The 25527-nt window shown below is 45.5% G+C and overlaps 1 protein-coding gene across 2 annotated transcripts in view; it reads right to left on the bottom strand.

The window, feature by feature from the left end:
- MLF1 (myeloid leukemia factor 1) overlaps positions 1-25527 on the bottom strand; it is a 181615-nt gene that overhangs the window by 2615 nt on the left and 153473 nt on the right. For both annotated transcript variants that reach the window (XM_082248600.1, XM_082248601.1), the window contains one exon: positions 21161-21308. In XM_082248600.1, coding sequence (XP_082104726.1) covers positions 21161-21308 — 148 coding nt within the window. The remainder of the gene's footprint in view (positions 1-21160; positions 21309-25527) is intronic.

The following is a 25527-nucleotide window of genomic DNA, read 5'->3' as shown; positions in this document are numbered from 1 at the left end:
GGCCTGGTCATTAAGGGGGTAAAACCTTCCGAAGTTGAAGTGGTTAAAAGGGATCCTCGGCTATTCTGAAACACAAAAAAAATTGGAAAGGGCTGCCACCTGGACTTTGAGGTGCACTGAGAGCTAGCCCTTTGTCGGCTCCCTCTTGTAAGAAGTTTGTAGAAGACTTCCTGCTGGTAAGTATTGTGTCTATCATCTTTTCTGATAGACCCTTCTGAGGTAGCAACTCCCTTTCAGAAGCCAAGCCGAGAAAGTTGGCCCATGGATGATTTGCTGCTCCCTGATAGATCATATCTGGCGTGCAAGGCAGATTCCAAGGTTTTGCTATGCAGAGCTTAAGTAACCCCCTGAACTGAGCCCTTTTCAGGCCAGGAGGGTGCTATAAGATCACTTTTGCTGATAAGAAGCAAACCTTCTTGATGATCTTGGGATTAAGGGCAAACAGTGGAAAGGCATACACCAGTCCTGTTTCCCAATGCTGAGATAGGGCGTCCAGACCCGCACTGAGTCTCTATGCAAAGATAAACATTTTCCACTTTTCTGTTCTTTCTTGTGGCAAACAGATCTATTTGGGGATTTCCCCATCTCGCTGGAATATGGTCTGGTTTAGGCACCATTTTGTTTCGTGCAATACTTCCCTGCTTAGAAAATCTGCTAGGGTGTTTTGTTCTCCCATTAGGTGCACTACCACTAAGGACGCCAGATTTTTCTGTGCCTACATCAAGATCTCTTCCGCAATGCTCATAAGGCTTGCTGTCCTTGTTCTGCCTTGTTTGTTTATGTAGCTGACTGCTGTGATGTTGTCTGAGAATATTTTCACATGCCTTTATGGTTGGGCTGAAGGACAACACTGCTTCCATCACTGCTCTTAGCTCCTTTGCATTAGATGAGTGGCTGGTCCACCAACTGTCCCAGCTGCCTTGGACCATTTGTTCTTTTATATGAGCTCCCCAACCTCTTGCACTTGCATTAGTCGTGATTAGGACCAGATTTTGCATTCGTCGTGATTAGGACCAGATTTTGCTGTCACCACAGGCGTCCCACTGAGGTTTTCTTGTCATAACCACCACTGGACTGCTGCCTTAACTGCTGGAGGAATTTCCACCATCAGTGGGAGGGATTCCTTCTGTCTGTACAAGACTGATCGCATGAAAGCCTGCAGATGCCTGTAGCTGAGCCCACAGAACCCCCGGGATGGCTGCTGCCATTAGACCCAGTACCCTCATCAGGTTTCCTATTGCAGATTCTGAGCTCAGGCAAAGGTTTAATACCTCTATTGTTAGGGTCTGAATTTTTTCCTCTGTAAGGAAGATTTTTGCTAAGGAGGAATATATGACATAACCCAGAAAAACTTGAGACTTGATTTCTCACGGTTTATGAGCCAGCCCAGATTCTTAAGATGATCCATCAGCATCAGATTTTGTTTCACTTCCTCTACCAAGTCTCCGAATAGAAGATCGCCCAGGTGGGGGATTATTTGGATCCCTTCCAACCTTAGGACCTGCAGGGCTTCCGCTAGAACTTTCGTCAAAATCCGTGGGCGGAAGCTAGTCCGAAAGGTAGTGCATCGCACTGAAAATAAAGAGTTTCTCCCTGGTTTTTTTACTGCAAGCCTGGGATAAATCTTTGAATCTGGTCGAATTGGGATGTGTAAATATGCATCCTTTGAGTCCAGGGATTCCAATGAATACATTTGGTGTCAGAAGTTCCCTGGTTGAATAAGTTGATTCCATTTTGAATCTTTTGTATTTCACATGTGTGTTGAAATTATTCAGATTCAGGATAAGATGGTATTTGCCTGATGGCTTCTGTTTGAGAAAGATGTGAGAGTAGAACACTACTCAGACGCTTTTGGATTAGAGTGTATAATTTCATCTACACTCTTACACAAGTGAAATTGGTCAAGTCCCCTCAACAGGCCCTATTGGGCAGGAAGGTGGACGCGGCCACTAGAGCGCAGAGGCGGCTCATTGCGTTTATATTTACTGCAGCGAAAATAAGGATAGCGAGATCCTGGAAGTCTCCTACTATACCATTTGAGCAGCTTAGGCACAAACTGAACTAGATCATGGTTAACGAGCGCCTATCGGCTCAATTGGAGGATAGAATGCGCGGGTTTGACAAGGTATGGGAATCGTGGATTAACTACCTCACGGGGGGTGCCTGAGGGATTTGGGTGGGTCTGGGGGCGGGGTGCGGGGTCGGGTCCGATTCTACTTCTTCCTTCTCTAGGCTCTCTTTCCATTTCTCTCTCTGTACTGCTTCATACCACTGCTTACATGAGGTTTTCAGTGGTAACGTCACACAGCATCTTTGTTGCTTCTGTTCCCGGCTTCAGGCTAGGGCAGAGGTCTGCAGGGTCAATATTTTGCCACTAGCCCTGGGGTTTGCATCGAGAGGGGCCAAATATTTGGGCTAGCAGGACCTATCTATCCATAGTAATGGTCTTTCATGGTACCTTATGGTTCCTGTTCTCTGTTACTTAGGCTATAGACCTTTAACATGTTACTGTGTTGACCTCCTAGGGCCGTGTTGGCTGTTGTTCGATACTGATGTACCACTGCTCGCAGTTATTTTGAACTGATTTTTATGTGTATTTTGTAAAATTTTCAATAAAAATAATTGAAAACGAGAGTAGAGCACTACCTTTCTCTGGCTTGGAGAGATGTAACTGATCACTTTTTGATCCAACGTTTCCTGAAGAAGGGAAGACAAAGCCCTTGCCTTCTCTTCATCTCTGAGCAGGTTTGTTGCCATGAATTTTGTCTGGGGTTTGCCAATCACCTCTATTCTGTAGCCTGATTTTACTACAGTGCCTTGCGAAAGTATTCCACCCCCTTGAACTTTGCGACCTTTTGCCACATTTCAGGCTTCAAACAAAGATATAAAACTGTAATTTTTTTGTGAAGAATCAACAAGTGGGACAATCATGAAGTGGAACAAGATTTGTTGGATATTTCAAACTTTAACAAATAAAAAACTGAAAAATTGGGCGTGCAAAATTATTCAGCTCCCTTAAGTTAATACTTTGTAGCGCCATTTTTTACTGCGATTACAGCTGTAAGTCGCTTGGGGTATGTCTCTATCAGTTTTGCACATCGAGAGACTGAAATTTTTGCCCATTCCTCCTTGCAAAACAGCTCCAGTGAGGTTGGATGGAGAGCGTTTGTGAATAGCAGTTTTCAGTTCTTTCCACAGATTCTCGATTGGATTCAGGTCTGGACTTTGACTTGGCCATTCTAACACCTCGATATGTTTATTTGTGAACCATTTCATTGTAGATTTTGCTTTATGTTTTGGATCATTGTCTTGTTGGAAGACAAATCTCCGTCCCAGTCTCAGGTCTTTTGCAGACTCCATCAGGTTTTCTTCCAGAATGGTCCTGTATTTGGCTCCATCCATCTTCCCATCAATTTTAACCATCTTCCCTGTCCCTGCTGAAGAAAAGCAGGCCCAAACCATGATGCTGCCACCACCATGTTTGACAGTGGGGATGGTGTGTTCAGGGTGATGAGCTGCGTTGCTTTTACGCCAAACATAACGTTTTGCATTGTTGCCAAAAAGTTTGATTTTGGTTTCATCTGACCAGAGCACCTTCTTCCACATGTTTGGTGTGTCTCCCAGGTGGCTTGTGGCAAACTTTAAACGACACTTTTTATGGATATCTTTAAGAAATGGCTTTCTTCTTACCACTCTTCCATAAAGGCCAGATTTGTGCAGTATACAACTGATTGTTGTCCTATGGACAGAGTCTCCCACCTCAGCTGTAGATCTCTGCAGTTCATCCAGAGTGATCATGGGCCTCTTGGTTGCATCTCTGATCAGTCTTCTCCTTGTATGAGCTGAAAGTTTAGAGGGACGGCCAGGTCTTCGTAGATTTGCAGTGGTGTGATACTCCTTCCATTTCAATATTATCACTTGCACAGTGCTCCTTGGGATGTTTAAAGCTTGGGAAATCTTTTTGTATCCAAATCCGGCTTTAAACTTCCCCACAACAGTATCTCGGACCTGCCTGGTGTGTTCCTTGTTCTTCATGATGCTCTCTGCGCTTTAAACGGACCTCTGAGACTATCACAGTGCAGATGCATTTATACGGACACTTGATTACACACAAGTGGATTCTATTTATCATCATTAGTCATTTAGGTCAACATTGGATCATTCAGAGATCCTCACTGAACTTCTGGAGAGTTTGCTGCACTGAAAGCAAAGGGGCTGAATCATTTTGTTATTGATCCCATGCTCAGAAAAACTTGAGACTTGATTTCTCACGGTTTATGAGCCAGCCCAGATTCTTAAGATGATCCATCAGCATCAGATTTTGTTTCACTTCCTCTACCAAGTCTCCGAATAGAAGATCGCCCAGGTGGGGGATTATTTGGATCCCTTCCAACCTCAGGTCTCCCACCTCAGCTGTAGATCTCTGCAGTTCATCCAGAGTGATCATGGGCCTCTTGGTTGCATCTCTGATCAGTCTTCTCCTTGTATGAGCTGAAAGTTTAGAGGGACGGCCAGGTCTTCGTAGATTTGCAGTGGTGTGATACTCCTTCCATTTCAATATTATCACTTGCACAGTGCTCCTTGGGATGTTTAAAGCTTGGGAAATCTTTTTGTATCCAAATCCGGCTTTAAACTTCCCCACAACAGTATCTCGGACCTGCCTGGTGTGTTCCTTGTTCTTCATGATGCTCTCTGCGCTTTAAACGGACCTCTGAGACTATCACAGTGCAGATGCATTTATACGGACACTTGATTACACACAAGTGGATTCTATTTATCATCATTAGTCATTTAGGTCAACATTGGATCATTCAGAGATCCTCACTGAACTTCTGGAGAGTTTGCTGCACTGAAAGCAAAGGGGCTGAATCATTTTGCACGCCCAATTTTTCAGTTTTTTATTTGTTAATAAGTTTGAAATATCCAATAAATTTCGTTCCACTTCATGATTGTGTCCCACTTGTTGATTCTTCACAAAAAATTACAGTTTTATATCTTTATGTTTGAAGCCTGAAATGTGGCAAAAGTTTGCAAAGTTCAAGGGGGCCGAATACTTTCGCAAGGCACTGTATATCCAGAATAAATTTGTTTTTGGGGATGTGCCACTGTGGGAATAAGGACCCCAGTCTTCCTCCTGCCCAGCCGCCTGAGTCATTAAGGCTTTTGTTTTGGCTGGGAGGGTTTGAAGAGCAAATCTCCTCTTCCTTTCCCCCACCTGTAGTTTCATCCCCTATTCTGGTCTTGTTTGTCTTGGTCTGACTTTTGTTGCCTCTTGAAGGCACGAAAATTCCTCTTTCCCCCTTCCTGTTTTCTAGGGATTGGGAATCCTTTTGTCTTGTCTGCCGACCTCTCCAAGACGAGTCGAGTTCCTTGCCAAAAAGCAACTCCCCAGAGAAAGGAAGGGCACAGAGTCTGGACTTTGAGGCAGGATCTCCATTGCAGGATTTTAACCAGACTGCTCTCCTTGCCTCACTTATGAGGGCTGTGGACCTGGCAGTGAACCTCACTGCTTCGGTGGAGACATCGGCAATGTATGCTACTGCCTTGTTTAGGGTAGGAAGAGCCTCTAAGATTTCACCTTTCCCAGTATCCTCTGGGAAAGAGAGCGAAGTTGTTTAAGCTAGGGATCGACTGATTATCAGCAAGACACTATATATTGAGGGCCGATATGCACTTTCCCCGATATATCAGAATCGGCCCCGGCAGTTACCAATATTGTTGTGACGTCATCACGTATGTTGCGCTGCACGCCTCCGCTCACTGGGGCAGCTTCTGCCTTCTTAGGCCGCTTCCCTTAGCCTCCTCTGGAGTCAGGACAGTGAGTGTACACTACAGTCACAGTGAGTGCACACTGCACAGTGTGTTTAACACAGCCGCCGTGGCGGCCACATACTGGAGTCGGGACAGTGAGTGATTCTCATACAGTACAGTCACAGTGCACAGAGTGTTTAACACAGCCGCCGCGGCCACATACACCCACCCACCCACAGCCAGCTACCCACACAGCCACAGGCCCTGGGCCTGTACCAGCCAGCCACCCACCCACCACAGGGTGCCAGCCAAGCCACCCACCCACCACAGGGAGCTAGCCAGCCAGCCACCCACCAACCAAAGGGTGCCAGCCAGCCACCCACCAAAGGGTGCCAGCCAGCCCCCACAGCGAACCAGCCAGCCACCCACCACAGGGTGCCAGCCAGTCAGCCACCCTCTAAAGGGTGCCAGCCAGCCACCCACCAATGGGTGCCAGCCAGCCACCCACCACAAGGTGCCAGCCAGCAACCCACCAACCAAAGAGCGCCGGCCACTCATCACCACAGGGTGCCAGCCTGTGACAAATTAAAAGTGTGGTCTGGGACTATTTCTTATCTCCAGAAAAGCAGCAGCACTGTGCAACACGTGCACAAACAATGTAAGCATGGGATCAATAACTGCAAAAACCAAAAATACCTCAGATCTTTGGACCCATCTAAGAGTTCATCATGTTGAATTGTATCATATAGCACAGAAAAAACAAAAAGGAATCACAATGTAAAACATCACTATCCCAGGCAACAATAACAGACATGTTTCAGAAAAAAAAAACAGGTGGCTAAAATCAGATAGAAGATCCCAACTGCTGGGCAGAGTAATCACAGAGATGATGGTCACTGATAACTAGCCATTTACAATGGTGTCTGACTCTGGATTTAAGCGGTTGATGTCCATAGTTGAGACAAGGTACACACTGAAGAGTGACAAGTATTATCAAACCGAAATGCTGGGAAAGATTCACCAAAAGGTCGTTGAGAATGTAAAGGCTATGCTGAAGCCAGAGAATGCTGGCAACTAACTCTCATTCACGACTGACTGCTGGTCAGGACAAACAGAATCACTAATGAGTCTTACATGCCACTTCATTGACAGCGGATGGACAAGAAGGCATTTGGTGTTGAATACAAAAGTGATGCAAGGATCCCACACTGGGGAGTACATTAGAGAAATGTTTCTAGGCATGCTAGAAGAATGGGGAATCACCAAAGACCGAGTGATGCTTGTGCTTCGAGACAGCGGAGCACACACACTCTAACTTGTGGTAAATGATGGTCTGTCAAACCAGAGAGCTTTGCTTGACATATTTAGCATGCTGAAGAAGTGCGCAGGCCATTTCCACTATTCAATTCTTGCCAAGCAGCAACTGAGGTGCATTTAGGAAGACCTTGGCCTACCCAAAAACAACTTGATTAACGCTGTTCCAACACGATGGAACACAACACTTCACATGTTGCAAAGAATGCTGGAGCAGAAGCGAGCTCTTACCATAAATTCAGGTGAATAAGGACTTGGAGGATATTCTTGTCCTACTGCTGATCAGTGGAATATTGTAGCCAATGTCATTGAGACCCTCCTCCCCATAGAGGAATTGACACTAGAGGCGAGTCATTATGACTCATCTGTGTCATCCCATGTGTGAGAGTGCTGAAGATACTTCTTCAAAAAAAATGAAGGACCCAACACACGTGGCACTAAAACATGTAGGCAGGCCATGAGGGACAGCCTCGCCAAACGTTTTGAGAAGCATAAAGAGAATAAAAATGTTGTGCTTGCATGTCTTTTGGATCCTCGATACAAGAACCATCCTTTCTCTTCCGATGATGGATTGGCCAAAGCAAAACAATGGCTGACAGAAGATATTCAACAGGAGGTGCAGGAGGTTCCTTTCCGAAAAGAAAAGTCAAGAAGAGCAGATTTCTAACGTGGAAGAGCATGATGCTTCAAAAATAGAAAAATGTCCAAAAAAAAAACAAAAAAACGGACAGAAGAGAAACCTCATCGTGGTTGAATAGATGCCACGTTCAGTGTTTTATTGGGGCCTCATGCGGAGGATTCTTCTGAATCTGCAATAATGAGCCTGGATGATTAACTTCATCTCTATTTTAATGAACCAGTATTTGACAGAAGAAGTGGTGATCCTCTTCAGTGGTAGAACGAGAATGAGGCACGCTAGAAAAGACTTGCTAAAAGATACCTTTCTGCTCCTCCTTCCTTGGTACCAAGTGAGCGTTTTTCTGCTCCTCCTTCCTTGGTACCAAGTGAGCGTTTTTTTAGTAAGTGGCAGCAATTTATGAAAAAAAAAAAAAGCCGTTTAACTGGTGAACATGCTGAAATGTTATGCTTTCTACACTATAATATTGTTCTACCTAACTGGGAGTATTGAAAGGGTAGTAGTATAGTACTAGTGTCCACTCCACTCCAATCCATTCCACTGTCTATCTTTTGTCTAGCTTTTTTTTCTAGCAGTTTTGCACTGACTGCGCTGCAGTCAGTGCAAAACTGCTAGAAAAAAAGCTAGAGAGTGGTTTGGAGTCAGTGGACTACTGCTGCAGTAGTGCGCCACTCACTGCTGCAATAATTTTAAATCACTACTGCAGTGCAGTCACTGCAGTAGTGATTTAAAATTATTGCAGTGAGTGTACTACTGCAGCAGTAGTCCACTGACTCCTCCAATCCACTGTCTAGCTGTTTGTTGTTGTCTAGCTTTTTTCTCGACGTTTAATTTGCACTGACTGCAGTGTTAAAAATGTAAACATTAACATGTTCAGTAACAGATGAACAAAAATTGTGTTTATTTTGCAAAACTTTAAATGTTCAAAATATTGGCCCATACTGATACGCAATGGCCAAAATATTGGCATTGGTAACGAAAAACCGATATGGGTCGATCACTAGTTTAAGCAATAGGTCCACTGTACAGGCTACATGGGTGGTGGCTAGAGCGAGTTTGAAATTTGCCACGCAAGCTTCCCAGGCGCTTTTAAGATACCCCTCCAATTTCCTATCTATTGAATCCTTAAGGGATCCGGCATCTTCAAAAGCTAACTCAGACTTTGATACTTTGGATAGTGAAGCATCAATTTTGGGGCATTTATCCCAAATCACATTATCTTCCTCATTAAAAGGAAATCGCCGCTTCAGGTTGCTGGGGAAAAATATTATTTTCTCTGGCTCCTTACACTCCTGAAGGATTGTGTTTGTCAGAGAAGAGTGATTGGGGAAGGTCCTTGCTTGTTTCGTTTGTAGCCCTGCATACATGTGACAACTCTTTGTTATCCTCCTCCTTATCTAGCGCTATAGTGTCATAGATGGCTTTCAGAAGCTTCTCCGTTTCTTCTGAAGGAAACAAAAACCTTTGTAAATTAGTAATTTTTTCATCTTTAAAGTTCCCCATTTTCTGGTTCAGAGTCTGACTCTTCGCTATCTTCCATTTCTTCTAATGTACCTTGCCCCGGAATTACCATATTAGGTACGGCCGTAGCAGGTGCTGTGCTGGAGACCCGAGCAACCAGCAGGCATGTCCGCCGGCTGAATGGAGTCCCCATCAAAGCCAAATTCGGCTTTGATCGGGTCTCCAATGTAGTAACCTGGAAGCGGCATGATGACGCCATGGCCAGGTTACTCGGCAGCTAAAGGCGCCAAATTTATAAAACAGTCCGTATTCAAAAATGCAGATTTCGGCATTTTGAATACATTGAAGCGCAGTGGAGGTGTGTGGTGTTTTTTAGACCCCCGATCCCTCCATAAAGAGTACCTGTCACTGCCTATTACTGTCACAAGGGATGATTACATTGCTTGTGACAGCAATAAAAGTGATCTGCGGACCCACGGATGTGAACCCATCTGCTTCCCCAGCCCAACACAACAGCCGGGAGCCCTTAGGACCACCCTGCCACCAACCCCCAGGGTGACGAAGAACCCTGTTGTAATCACTGGTGTGCGGCCAGAGAAAACCGGCCAGCAGCAGCCCCAAAGGAAGCCCCTCTTCAGAGCACATGGCGAAAAGCCCAAGAAGCACTCAGCGCCCTAGTAGAATGTGCATTCACAGGGAAAGGTGGAACCTGACCCTTCAGCCAATAAGCCTGAACCACCGTTTGCCTGATCCACCTAGAAATGGTCGCAGCAGATGCAACCAATCCCTTTCTTGGTCCTTCCGTAAGGACAAAAAGAGAATCTGATTTCCTGAAAGATTCAGTAGCAGCTAGGCAAACCCTAATTACCCAAACCACATCCAAAGAATGCAAAGCAATTTCCTTAGGATGCTTGGGCTTAGGACATAAAGAAGGCAGCACAATGTCTTCATTTAGATGGAAATCAGAAACCACCTTAAGAAGAAACGACTGACTAGGTTGAAGTACCACTTTATCTCTGTGGACCACCAAATAAGGCGAACAGCAGGAAAGCGCCGCCAATTTCGATACAATGCGAGCTGAAGTAATAGCTACCAAAAAAGGCAACCTGAGACAAGGTAAGCAGCGGAATCTCCCTAATGTTCTCAAAAGGAGGTTTTTGAAGAACAGGCAATACCAAAATCAGATCTCACGGAGTAACGGGGATCGCCTCGGAGGGGCCACATGACGGACCTCTTGGATAAAAGTGCGAACCAACGCATGCGAGGCTAAAGGACGTTGGAAAAACACAGCCAATGCCGACATGTGGCCTTTAATAGTGTAGAAATCACTGAATCAGAAAGACCTCTATCCTTCAACACCTGGCTTTCAACAGCCACACAGTTAAAGCCAGCGACTGTAAAGCAGGATGGAAGATCGACCCTCGAGCCAACAGATTTTCCCTGAGAGGCAGTCTCCAAGGAGCATCAACGACCAATCTTACCAGATCTACGTACCAAGACCGACGAGGCCAGTCTGGAGAATGACTGGAATCCCCTCCACCTCCCGTGACCTGGCTACAAACCTTTGAAACTTCTTGTTGAGCCGAGAGGCCAACATTTTGTCATTGGGCGTCCCCCACCGAGCACACAGGAGATGAAACATCTCCGGGCGTAGAGACCATTGGCCCTAATCCAACACCTGACGGCTCAGGTAGTCCGCCTGCCAGTTTTCCACACCTGGGATGTGTACCGCGGAGAGATCCGGAACAAAATCCTCTACCCATTTCAAGATCTCGGCCACCTCTCAGGCCCCTAAGACACTCTTGGTGCCCTCTTGATGATTGATGCAAGCCACAGCCGTAGCATTATCCGAATGAACCCGGACTGGACAACCTTGTGGATGATTTGTCCAGTGACAAAGGCAAAGCACTGAGGGGGTCTGTGGGTGAGATTTGGTCCTGGGACTCCATATTTACTTAATACAAAAAAACAGTGTCACTTTAAGAAAAAACCTCTCGGTTCTCGGTGTTGAATGTCTAGTGACCAGTATGAGAGAGAGAGAGCGATAAAACCAAATTTAACACACCTGCTCCCCATTCACACCTGAGAACTTGTAACACTAACGAGCCATATGACACAGGGGAGGAAAAATGACCAATTGGGCCCAATTTAGACATTTTCACTTAGGGGTGTACTCACTTTTGTTGCCATTGGTTTAGACAGTAATGGCTGTGTGTTGAGTTATTTTGAGGGGACAGCAAATTTACACTGTTATACAAGCTGTACACTCACTACTTTACATTGCAGCAAAGTGTAATTTCTTCAGTGTTTTCACATGAAAAGATATATTAAATATTTACAAAAATGTGAGGGGTGTACTCACTTTTGTGAGATACTGTGTGTATATATTTATATAATAGAATTTTTGTAAGAACTTACCGTAAAATTATTTTCTGAGTCCTCTGACAGTTACAGCCCGTTCAGTATTCCTTCACAACCGCCATTTCGTTAAAGCAAGAGACAGTAAAGCAGGATGGAAGATTGGCCCTTGAGACAGTAGATTGTCTCTAAGTGGAAGCTGCCAAGGCGACTTGACGACCATCTGCAAAAGGTCTGTGTACCAAGACCGACGAGGCCAGTCTGGGGCCACCAGAAGTACCTGCACCTGTTCCGACACCATCGGCGGAGGAACCTGGACAGTGGTTGAATGCATAAATCAGCCGATACTGGTGCCAGGGTACCACCAACGCATCCGTGGCATCCGTCAGAGGATCGGGGGTTCTGGCCACAAACCTTCCCACCTACCTTTTTGTGGTGAAGGGATGCAAACAGATCTACATCCAGAGTTCGCCACCGGGCACACAGGAGGTGAAACGCCTCCGGATGCAGGGACCATTCCCCTTGATCCAAGGACTGGCGACTCAGATAGTCCGCCTGACAGCTTTTCACTCCTGGAATGTGAACAGCCGAAATTGCTGGAACATGCGTCTCAGCCCAAAACAGGATCTCGGCCACATCCTTGGCCGCCCGGGCACTCTTGGTGCCCCCTTGGTGATTGATGAAATTTCTGGTTGAACACAAACCGGGCGACCATGTAGGCGAGTCAACCAAGGGAACAAGCAGAGCATAATTGCTCGGAGCTCCAAGAGGTTTATCGGTAAGGAGGATTCTTCCGCCGACCACGTCCCCTGGGCACAAAGTGCCCAGAACTCCACCCCAGCCCGACATTCATGGGATCACCATCCACAGTAGAGGCTGAAAGGATTCGCCTTGAGTCAGAGTGGGTGACAGGAGCCACCACGAAAGGTTTGTCCTCGTGAGGTGGCTCAAAGGTATCCTCCTGTCCCACCTGGCAACAATCTCTGCTTGCAGAGTTCTCATGTGAAACTGAGCAAATGGGATGGCTTCGAAAGGCCGAAACCATCAGACCCAGGGACCGCATGCAGGCCCATAGAGAGAAGAGATTGTTGTCCCTGAGGGACCTGATCTCACCCTGCAGGGTTTGATGTTTTTCCTCCAGGGGAAAAACATTTGCTTTAGCGGAGTCCAGGACCATCCCCAGGTAACAGACGACTTCTGGAAGTTGATGGTCCACCCGAACTCTTGGAGCGTCTGAACCGTGACCTTCAGATCGCCTGACAGAGTGGAACACGAGCTCACTCACAACAGGAGGTTATCCAGATAACCGAGGACCGCAATCCCCTTCATGCGCAGCAAGGCCAGCAAGGGAGCCAAAACCTTGGTGAATACCCTGGGAGTCGAAGCGAGACCAAAGGGTAATGGCACAAATTGAAAGTGCTCCTCTGCCACTGCGAAGCAGAGATACGGCTGATGACCTTCGTAGATAGGGATGTGCAGATATGCATCCTTTAAGTCGATGGAGGCCAGAAAATCCCCTGGACTCAATGATGCCACCACCGACTGGATAAATTCCATACGGAACTTCTGCACCCGCACAAAGCGGTTCAGAGACTTGAGGTCCAGAATCGGACGCACATGTGCCCTCTTTTCTGGACACCGTGAACAGGTTGGAATAGAACCTGTGAAACCTGTCCCGCTGAGGGACTGGCACAATAACTCCTTGGGCAAGAAGGTCTTGCACCGCCCCCTTGAGATCTTTTAAACGATCGGTCAGATGACCGAAGAGTCAGATGGAGATTTGACAGAAAGAACCTGTCTGCGGGGCGAGATTGAAACTCGATCTTGTACCCTGAACGAATCAGATTGTGAACCCATCTGTCCCCCCACCCCTGACGCAGACGTCCCCCCACCCCTGAAACGGGTGAAGGCGTCCCTTCAGGCGGAGGAGAACTGGGCTGCCGAACCGGCCTGACCGGCCTTGGGCTTCCCGGACCATGGCTTCTTGTGACCGCCGGACAGAGATGTATAGTAACGAAGTAGAACTACTTAAGTACTGTACTTAAGTACCGAAATGCGGTATCTGTACTTTCCTAGAGTAGAATTTTTTTCTCCTACTTCTACTTTTACTTCACTACATTTTTTCGATGATTTCGATACTTCTACTCAAGTATTTTTTTTTGTGCTGCATAGTTACTCGTTACTTTTAAAAAAATTACCACTACCAGAACAGTAGATGGCAGGTTGCATAAAGCTCAAAAAAATGTGTATAATGTCATTTGTAAATCAGCGCATACGAAAATAAAGGCTGTGTATAATAAAAGCTGCTGTACCAAATCTTTCCAATAAAAAGAAAATATGAAACAAACAAATAAATGGTGCTACAGCGCTTAAAGTGCATCAAGAAACTACTAACAAACACAACTTGGCTGTGCGAATAAAGTGCCTGTGCAATCGATATAATATCATCGTTGCCCCCAGTGCCCTGCCCACACTCCACACAGTATCAAAAATAAAGTGACATGAATGTGCTAAAGCCTAAATGCAGTGAAAAGAATTATTCCCACAATGTAACAGTAAATTCAATTCATATAAAATATGACAATAAATCACAATAAAATAAGTTATGAAATAAGTTAGGTCAGGTGCGTGCAACAAGTTGAAGTGTGTAAACCTATCTATAACGAAAAGTCCATAAATGAATTCCAGTGTGCAAATCTAAAGTGTCACTTCACTTGTCAGATGCTTCCACCTCCTTCAGTGCTCGAGTGACCGACCAACACAGTTAATGGTGGTGGCACTGGTGGATAGCGTCTGGGTGGCACTGTGGCACTGACACTGACTGCACTGGTTCAAAAAGCCATATATATTTAATTATTTCAATTCTCAATCTTATAGGTCCTCTCCTCATAAGATATTAATAACTTAAGATTAGGTGATGAACTTCTTGGCGGCCCTGGCAGGATGACGGAGACACCCGCCACTTCTGGAGCTGAGCCGATGTGATTCCCCAACATGTGACAAAGTGACAGCCAGGAGATCTAGTGGCTAGTAGTGCTCAACAATAGCGCTTTTATATATAAAAATGAAATAAAATATACTGACTCACAATTTAGTAGTAGTAGTAGGTAGCGTGTAGCAGTAGGCAGCACAACTCAATTCAATCAATCCCACAGCCTCGCTCGCGCCGCGGCCCGTGGAATCACTGTCATGATCATCAAGTTAAGACCGCACTGGAGGAGCCGTGCTGCCGTCTTCCCAATCGAGGTCTCCGCCTCTAAACGTGTTGTTTGTCACTCAGACTCCACCCCTTAGGGCACTTACTGAGAGGAGTTGTGACGCGGGCGGCGGGACGCGGGAGCAGGACTCGGAGCATTTTCTTCGTTATCTCATCTTCTTCTCTATGAGGTGAGTGAGGTGGACCGTGGAGAGGGCCTAATCCTTGCCATGGCAAATGTGCCATTTGAGAATCAAATAATCAATATAAAATATTAATATATTATATACACACGGGTCATGGGTGGCTTTTTTGAACCAAGAAGAGTGAGACTGACGGCTATGATGATTATCCGACCATCCATGGTCCATGGACCATAAGTGTTGTGGTGCGGCCTGTGCTTCCTGCGGCCTGCCTCTGCCTGTGCGGCTGTGCCTGCACTGCAGTGGCCACAGGCAGGGCACTTAACTTGAGCAAAGCAAATGAGCACTATTAGTGTGAAGGACAGGTGGTGGAAGCATGTTCTGACAAGTTCTTATAATGAAAATAATAGACAGCTTTTTGAACCAGTGCAGTGCCAGTGCTACTAAGGTGAGAGGCAGAGAGAGGCTATCCAGTCCACCACTTTACTTGAGCAGATCACAGAAGAAAGGTGGAAGCATCTGACAGCAAGTGACAAGCACTTCTTAGATTGCACACTGGAATTCAGTTATGGACTTTTCGTTATAAAGTTTAGTTTACACACTTAAACTTGCACCTAACTTATTCACAATCACAACTTATTTTATTGTGGTATTGTCATATATATTTTATATGAATTAAATTTACATTGTGGGAATAATTTGCACTGCATTTAGCACAGACATGTCACTTTATTTTTGATACTGTGGGCGATGATTTTGAATACAAGAAGAATATATATATATATATATATATATATATATATATATATATATATATATATATATATATATATATATATAATTGCAGGCACTTTATTAGCATTTTTAGCACAGCCACTTTGTTAGTAGTTTTTGATGCATTTTTCACTTTAAGCGTTGTAGGTTTGATGAAGCTGGCCTGGCACATCATCATCAATTGAGCAAATCAAATCAAACCGTGATTATGAAGATTGCGCATGCTCCTGTTCTGCCTTTTGATCAGCTGAAAAGATGGACGAACCAAAAACACCACCTTCCACCCCTGGCCCTTCAACTTCAAGTGATCTGCCTGGCTGTGAGACTGAGGAGGCTCAGGAAGGAGACCACCCCTGGCTTTAAAAGGTGGATGCTTTAAAAGGGGAAGGGAGGGACATATTTTATCTGTTTCTGTTTACAAAAAGTTACAGCCTAAGGAATTGTGATTGTCCTTTAGGTAAATCATTTGAAATAATAAAAAACAATATGATGTTCAAACTTTTGACTTCTTTCTTTAATAACTACATAATATAGTACTTCTACTTCCAGTACTTGAGTAGAATTTTTTTTTCAAAACTACTGGTACTTTTTACTTTTAGTACTTAAGTAGCAATTTTTTTGAAAAAACTACTTGCAATACTTAAGTAAAAAAAATGTTGAATACTTTAGTACTTCCACTTAAGTAACTTTTTCTGCGAGCACTTCCACTTCTACTTAAGTCACTTTTTGATCGAGCACTTGTACTTTTACTCAAGTAGAAATTTTGAGTACTTTATACAAGTCTGCCGCCGGAGGTCTTGAAGGATTTACCTTTTTCCTGTGCCCCTGAGGCATGAAAGGACCCACGATGAGCCTTGAAGGAAGGACCCCGCCTAGCGCGAGATGATTTTCCCTTAGAGGTTTGGGGTAAAAAGGGTACTCCTACCACCCGCAAGACCTTTGATCAACTCATCTAAGGTATTCCCAAAAAGTCGATTACCCATAGAAGGGACATCAGACACAGTCTTCTTGGAAGCGTGGTCAGCCGACCAACTTTTTAGCCAAATAATGCGGCGGATTGCAACCCCAATTGCAGATAACCTCGTGACCAAAGGAGCCTCGTTCAAGGCTGCATCACATAGGTACAGCATGGCCTGGGCTATTTGATCCACCAGGTCAATAACAGTCGGAGGGACCGACTACGCCACTAAGGTGCGCCTAAGCACCTTAAACCATTCCGTGACCGCTGGAGAAAACATCATAGAAGCGAACACAGGTTTGAACAGGGAGCCTGCCACCAAAATATATGTGGCGGGAAAGCGTCTCCACGCGCCTATGCGCTGGGTCTTTGAACACCAGAGAGTCCTCCACGGGCATCAACGTGGATATATTTAACCTGGAAACAGTGTGGTCCACCTTTGGTGACACCGTCCAACGGTTGTCGACAGGATCTGAAAAGGAATAACGGTATTGAAACCGCTTAGGCACCGCCAGCATATGCTTGATGCAACGCCATTTCTCGTTCACAGTTTCGTGAAACTCCTCGGGCAGGGGAAAACCTGACCCAACTTCTGGGCTTTGCGGGACCCGAAAGAAACCCGCTTACCTGACTAGGTGGGCTCATCATCAATATTTAAAGTCTCCCTAATGGAGCTAACAAATACGTCCACAAAAGCGCGTTCCCACGCCGCAGTGGAGGAGGACTCCTCCTCCTCCCCATCCGAAAGTGAGGACTGGGACCCCTCACTGGGGACGTTGTCCGTGGCAACCAAATCAGGCTCTGAGTCAGAAAACAGAGGGCATTGGCCGTTTTTGAGTAGTGCGTTCAGACATCAGCAGATCCACCTTGGACGCCAAGGTCGCAAGTACAGCAGATAAGGAGGCCATGGAAGAGGATTCAGGAGTTTCTGAAGCAACAACCAGGTCTGCGGGGGAATTTGCTATCCTGGGACTCAATTTTGCAAATAAAATTTTTTTTGGACACTGGCCCTTTTAATCAGCGGTTTCCGCGGCCCAGACTGCACCATCGGTGGACACCCCTTTAAAAACTGATGTAGCAACAGCTAAAGTACAGTTTGCAGGGAAAATCCCAGAACAACAGCAAAAAAGCAGCCCCACAGTGTCACAGTGTACTTGCCAGACCTCACGCGTGCTGCTGCAGTGAATGAATAAGTGAAAAGGAAGTGACCACATGCACTAGAGACCGAAGCTATGCCCTGAGCCACAGTATAATGGATGCCTATAAAAAGCAATGGGAGGAAACACTCGCAAAATGGCCGCCACCCTTACTAGGCGGCCGCCCATAGTAAAGATGGCACCCGAACCAGCGCCAAAAGGTCAGAAAATGTCTGGCCACACAAGGAAGCCAGAAGCCTGCCCTCACCCAAAATGGCGGCTGATCAATCGGTGCCAAGTCAGCACAAACCCAGGAAACTGGCCACCACAGGGACATCCCCAGAGACACCCCCAGACATGTAACAAGCCCCCACACCCCTCATTTAGGCTTTTGAGCAGCGTGTTCAGCACATAGCATCCCCAGCGGGGGCAGGGAAGTAGGGGCCGCCAAAATGGCCAGGGCGGGGGACACTACAGAGATTGTTATTTCTGCCTTCCCCAGGAGTGGGCCCACATAACACCTGACCCAGGGACACAGGGGTAGCATCACTCACCATACCATGGACCGCGGGCTCCGCTCCGATACGGAACGCCTCCCACCCTGAGTGGGGGACACCATCGTGGCGAGGCCTGGGTGTACCAATAACCTGCTCACGCTTGTTGGCAGGCTGGGACACCGTAAGGATCTATATTATCCAGTGCGAGGCCCAGCTCTGCTGTCGCTTTTAGTCCTCCAGGTGATCCTGACTAACTAGAAATAGTGAGTGAGAGAAAATCAAAGAGAAGAAAAACTTTTTTCAAAGAAAAAGACAAAAAAAAACTAAGATATAGGTCCCAGCTGGGAAACCTAGACCTACTCCTGATGCTAGGCAGCAAGAAATTGAAGAGCAGCACCTAGTGGCTGATGGGTAATGCCTGAGGGACAGCCCCCTAGAGGTGTGTTGTGTGTAAAGCTTTTGTTGTTAACCTTTTAACTACCTAACCTGCTCCTGCAGAGAGGGCGCATTACCCACTCGTGAAGGAATACTGAACGGGCTGCGACTGTCAAAGGACGTAAGAGAAATATAATATATATATATATATATATATATATATATATATATACATACACACATATATATATATATATATATATATACACACACACACACACACACACACACACACACACACAGCTAAACATTAACAAAACCTTAAATGGTCATTGACATTCTGACAGTTCAAACAAACTCCAGCGTACAGGCCAGCACCTAAACATAACTTTATGTAGCTTTATGTACAAACTGGAAACCACTTTAAGATTACTGCAGATCATTAGGTTTCAGCATCTAGGCTCTATGACCACGTTCAGGGCTCATGCTTCTGTTGACAGATATAGTGAGTATTTTGCTCAAGAGGTCAATATCAGGGATTTGAATAAGCTACAGTAAGTTAGCGTTGGAGAATTTCACAATTTATCTGTGTCTGCTTTTATAATTTTTTCGGTACAATTTTTATATTTTGCATTTTAGCATGTTGAGATGTGTTTTTTTACATGCAGTGAAAGAGCATTCTTGATGCATTACCATGCATCTTCATGTGTTGTGTGTTTTTTGGTCTAGCCAATAAGGATTCACTTCCTGCAGTGACATCACTGGCAATCTGGATCTACCTCTTGGCTGTCTTGTGTTTAAAAAAATGTCAGTTTTTATGCCACTTTTTGCAACTGCTGCGATATGGATTGAACAGGAGAAGCAGAGGAAGTTGCGCTAATACTGGATTCATCATTGACAATAGAGAAAATAAAGGTAACTTCTCATGTTTTTTTCACATTCTTCTCAAATTCTGTCTGTTATCTGGAGCTGGCAATGTATGCCAAATGGATTAAAATGCACTATTTATGCATTTTTGAGTGTTGCCATAGACTACTAGGGACTTACAATGCATGAAAATGTAATAAAAAATTGACATGCCTCAATTTCCAAATGGCAACATGCCACATAAGATGTGAACAGCCTCAATTAATAAAATTACTTATTTTGCTTGACACATGCATTATTTTGCTTTAGAACACAAATGTTAAAATGTGAAGATGTAAAAGGGGCCTTGGGGTTTTGGTGGTTACATGTTGGGGGGGGGTGGAGCTAAAATATTAAAAACTGGGTTCAATAATGGAGTCAGGTTGATAATCAAGGCTTGAACTATAACTAATGGTAAAACTTTTTATTTAAGTTTTGAATAGAGTATAGAGAGATTAAAATGCTTGTCAGTGTTTATAGCCTTCGGTGCCCCCATAAGGGAGATTCACCCTCTCTTTTTGTCCGGTTTACCATTATCATTGAAAGTAAAAGAAAATCCCAAAATTTGGGTTGTCCTCAGAAAAGTAATAGATGGGGAAATCTTCCAATAAGGACACTAGTTCTAAGGACCTGGTGGTCCCCAAGGAAATCCCCTAGTTTTTAGGGATTTCCTCTCACTTCCTGTTTGGCTATAGCACAGGAAGTGAAGGAAAATCTCTGCAATGGAATACAGATGATTGGGAAAAAAAAATAATCTGACAGGGGTTATTACCTTCCATTACTCCATCCAAAATGAGAAAAAAAAATTGCCTATAGCTCCATTTTAAGTTTAAAGGTTTATGGTTAGTGGAAAAGATATGGGTTAAGAGGGGTTGGTTAAGTGTTAAGTTAGGAAATAATTGTTATTGTCTGTTTCACAATTATAAAAGAGACAACAGGTGTCATGGTCTAGAATCTAGGTCTTGAAGCTAGTGGCTGTAGCAGTTGAGAGATTCACAAGTAGTCATCTCAATGAGTACACAAACAGATCCGCTAGCAGATGATGCAGGCTCACCCGAGGCATAGGGTCGAAGAACCAGTCGGTCTTCACCAGAGTTCCTGATGGTGGAGATGGGTTTCGCTCCGTGCCGATGCTAGGCGGCAGTCCCCAGGATTGCCCCAGCAAGAAGAGAGCAAGCGGCAGGCAGATAAGAAACAAGCAGAAGCATACAAAGCTAAGGGTCGAGGAAGGAGCCAAATGTCAGTAGCAAGTGGTAGCAAAAGCAAAGATATGGGCAGCAGCAGGATAGACAAGAACAAGATGTTGGCTAGGAAGTGCACAATAATCTGGCAAACAGGAAGTGCACAGGCATGACTTAAATAGGAAGTTCATGGGAGGAGCAAACAGTTCAAGGTTCACGAAAAACAAAGTTCAAGCCAAGATTATTTGAGGGATTGTCCAGGGAGCTTTCCAGCATCACAAGTGGCTCAGCAAGAAGAAACCTCACTAGACACAGCAGAGGTCACCGGTTCAAACCTGGGTATTGACAACAGGTTAGCGCACATAAAGGAAAACATGGCTTTTATTACTTTTAAGCATCAAAAGCCCCACACCAAAAACTAAACTTACCACTATTACTGCCCATTTACTTTGATAAAATAAAATGAGACTTACCTTCTGGGCATTTCTGGGAGCCCAATCTTGGTAGAATAGTGAGCACTGTGGTGTTTGGGTTTAGGAGCATCTATAGATAGTTTGGGCTCAAAAGGTTTGAATCTGGAGAGCTCTCTGTCCCATTCATGGTTAAATGAAGGTGCCTCAGCTGAAATAGAAGAAATACCTACTTGTAAATATACTCCACTTCACCCATTATCAGCATTTGATATGTAGGATAGAAGGGTTCACGTGCATTGCTGGTGTAGTTTAAAGAGGGTAGATTTAAAGATTTTAAATTTTGGGATCTTGCCATTAATCTGGATTCCTAAACTAAATGATTTCCAATAAAATACAAGGCAATCAGGTGAACTCAGCAAGAGAGTTTAGACCTTACCTTACTTTGACCCTAATGATAACTATTTAGGTCTTACACTATTAAAAGGCTTTCTGCACAGGTTGCACCTAGCTATGATGCCTCTTTGAACACAAACACATCAAATCCATACAAAGGTTTTCTTCCAGTGAGCAGCTGAAATAAATGGTTGACTCACAGATTTATACTGGCCATACACAAAGTAATTTGAGAAATGTAATTGTTCATATCGGGAAATATACCCATACGTACAGTATGTGTTTTACAGATAAGCATACTCCTTGCAGATATAGTCCTAGATGGAAATTAGCCCATGATCTTTGGGGCAGTGATTAAATTCCCACTCAAGACAACTGCAAAGCAGGACAACTAGCCACCTTCTTCCTACTTACCTTTAACCACTTGCTTACTGGGCACTTTAACCCACTTCCTGAGCAGGCCAATTTTCAGCTTTCACACAAATAGAGCTTTCTTTTAGTAGTATTTAACCACTTCCATACCAGGCCAATTCTGACACTCCGCTCCTACATGTAAATTCATAATTTTTTTGCTAGAAAATTACTCAGAACCCCCAAATATTAGATATGTTTTTTTTTTAGAAGAGACCGTAGGGAATAAAACGGCGGTCATTGCAACTTTTTATGTCACACGGTATTTGCGCAGCAATTTTTCAAACATCTTTTTTTTGGGGGGGGAAAAAATAGATTTTTGACTTACCATAAAATATATTTCTCTGATGTCTAATGACGGACACAGCTTCAGATCTTCATAACCATTAGGTTAAATGGCCCCCTACAGGAGTAGGACACTAGGCAGAAAAAAGTCTGGATACGCCCATGGGCAGTCCGAGAGGGTATACTCCCCCTCTCTGCTATAGGCACTCAAGTTTAGTTACAAGCAGTGTCAGAATTACAACTCCACAGAGGGGTGGGTGCTGTGCCAGTCAATGAACATTAGAGAAACAGCTTTTACGGCAAAAATCCCATTTTCTCTTTCGTTCATTGATGGACACAGCTTCAGATCTTCATAACCGTTGGGACATCCCAAAGCAGTGTTAAACATGAGGGGTGGGAACAGCAAAAGAATTCCCAAAGCTAAACAGTAGCCAACCAGGCAACAGGAGCTCAACCAAAACAACTGGAGCCCACCTGAATAAAACAATACACCCTCAAAGAGGATCAGGTCCTCTCAACAGTAGCCTGCAAAACCTTGCAGCCAAAATAGGCATCCACAGATGCCAACACATCCACTTTCTAGAACTTTGTGAAAGTGTGCACAGACGACCAAGTGGCCGCCTTGCAAACCTGCGTCACTGAAGCCTGATGACGGAAAGCCCAGGAGGCACTAAGCGCCCGAGTAGAGTGTGCCTTAACAGGGAAAAAAGGAACCTGACCCTTGATGGAATAGGCCTGAATCACGGTCTGTCTGATCCATCTGGAAATGGTTGCAGAGGAAGTGAACAACCCTTTACGAGGCCCATCCGTGAGCAGAAAGCGAGAGTTTGACTACCTGAAAGACTCCGTAGCAGCCAAGTACACCCCAATTGCCTGGCAAAATCCAAGGCATGCAAGGCAAATTCCTTCGAATGTTTAGGCCTGAGACACAGGGAAGGCAACACAATGTCTTCATTCAAATGAAAATCAGAGACAACCTTTGGAAGGAACGCAAGACAGAGGAGAAGAACCACCTTATCTCTGTGAATCACCAGGTAAGGTGAACGACAGGATAACGCTGCCAGTTCTGACAACCTGCGCGCAGAGATAATAACCCCCAAAAAGGCCACCTTCTGGGTTAGCGTAAGCAGGGGAATCTTCCGAAGATTCTTAAAGGGAGGCTTCTGGAGGACCAAAAGCACCAAATTTGAGGTCCCAAGGTGGCAACAAAGCCCGCACTGGAGGATCCAAAATGTTGGACTGAAGAAAGGTACGTTCCAGGGAGTGAGTGGCCAAAGGTCGCTGGAAGAAGACCGCCAAAGCCGACGCCTGGCCCTTGATGGTACTCAAGGCCAATTTGTGTTCAATCCCGTTGAAGATCCGAGCCACCAAGAGACTCACACCACGTAATATACGTCTTCCTCGTACGATAGTAGATCCTTCTAGAAGTAGATTTCCTAGCTTTTAACATTGTAGGAATCACCGACTCAGATAAACCTCTATCCTTCAGCACCTGGCTTTCAACAGCCAAGCCCTCAAAGCCAGCAACTGTAAAGCAGGATGGAGGATCGGTCCTTGGGACAGCAGGTCCTCCCTGAGGGGAAGCTTCCAAGTAATGTCGGCGACCAGCCACACCAGATCGGCGTACAAAGCCCGGCAAGGCCAGTCCGGAGACACTAAGTGCGGAGACACTATTGACGGGAATCCCTGCTGCCTCGATCCTGCGTAGAAGTCTTGACAGAAGCTTGAGAGATGAGAAGGTGTAAATCAGGCGATACTGACCCCATGGGGCCACCAGCACATCTGTGGCGTCCGCTAGAGGATCCCTTGACTGAACCACAAACCTCTGCACCTTTCTGTTGAGCTGAGACACCAACAGATCCACCTCGGGGGTGCCCCACCGGAGACACAACTGATGAAACACCTCCGGATGAAGGAAACACTCCCCTTGGTACAACGCCTGCTGACTGAGGTAATCCACCTGCCAGTTTTCCACCCCAGGATTGTGTATGGCAGAGGGGGCTGGACCGAACCATTCTGCCCACCTTAGAATGCTGGCTACCTCCAGGACACTTCTTGTGCCCCTTGGAGATTGACATAAACCACAGCGGTGGCACTGTCCGATTGAATGTGCACTGGAACATCCTAAAGATGATCCGTCCAATGGTCCAGACAAAGTCTGATTGCTCTGGGTTCCAAGACCTTGATTGGTAGACTGGACTTTTCCAGTGTCCAGATCCCCTGAGCAGAATGCTTGCCGAGGACGCCTCCCCAGCCGGACAGGCTGGCATCCGTGTTGACCACTGTCCAATACAAGGGGAGGAATGATTTACCCAGCCGAAGCGTCGGAGAACAAAGCCACCATATTAGCAACTCTTCGTTCCCCGACTCATCTGGATCCAATCGTCCAGAGACGGTGGAGTCTTGTCCCATTTGGTCTGAATCTTCCTTTGCAGGGACCTCGTATGGAACTGTGCAAACGGAACTGCTTTGAAGGTAGACACCATCAGGCCCAGCACCCGCATGCAAGTCCGGAGGGATGAACATCTGCTGGACCGCAAGAGATGAATTGCAGCCTGCAATTTCTGGAGTTTGTCCAGAGGAATAAGCACTCTGGCTAAGGCCGATTCCAGAGTCAGACCCAGATAGTCAAGCTTTGTGGATGGAACCAGGGCAGACTTCTGAAAATTCAACTCGAAAACTCCCGCAAAGTTTGTATTGTGATCTGCAGGTTTTCCACCATAGCAGGAGACTCCTCTCACAGAAGGAGATTGTCTAATTAGCCCAGTACCGTGGCGTAGCAAAGCTAGCATCGAGGCTAACACTTTTATGAAGACCCGAGGAGCAGAGGCGAGACCAAAGGGTAACGCCACAAACGGATAATGCTCCTCTCCCATGGCAAAGCGGAGGAAACACTGGTGACTGGCACATATTGGAATGTGAAGGTAAGCATCTTTGATGTTGATAGAGGCAAGGGAATCCCCCTGACGCAGGGATGCCACCACTGTGCGAACAGATTCCATTCTGAATGTCTGCACCTGCACAAAGCAGTTCAGCGGCTTGAGGTCCAGGATTGGACACACTTTGCCTTCCTTCCTGGAAACTGTAAACAGGTTTAAGTAAAAACCCTGAAAACGTTCCGAAGTCAGAACAGAGACAATCAACCCTTGATGTAACAGGTCTTGTACCGCCCCAAACAGACCCTGTAAGCAGTCCAGGGACAGGAGCAAGTTGGATGGAAAGAAACTTGCCGAGGGACAAGGGCGTAACTTGATCTTGTAGCCGGACCGAATGACTTAGTGGTCCCACTTGTCTTGCACCTGGGAACTCCATAGGTCCGGAAACCAGCAAAGACGTCC

This window comes from Pelophylax lessonae (assembly GCF_965119305.1).
Source record: "Pelophylax lessonae genome assembly, chromosome: 3".
NCBI lineage: Eukaryota > Metazoa > Chordata > Amphibia > Anura > Ranidae > Pelophylax > Pelophylax lessonae.
The sequence above is the reverse complement of the archived record's forward strand: the minus strand, read 5'-3'. Positions and strand labels throughout refer to the sequence as shown.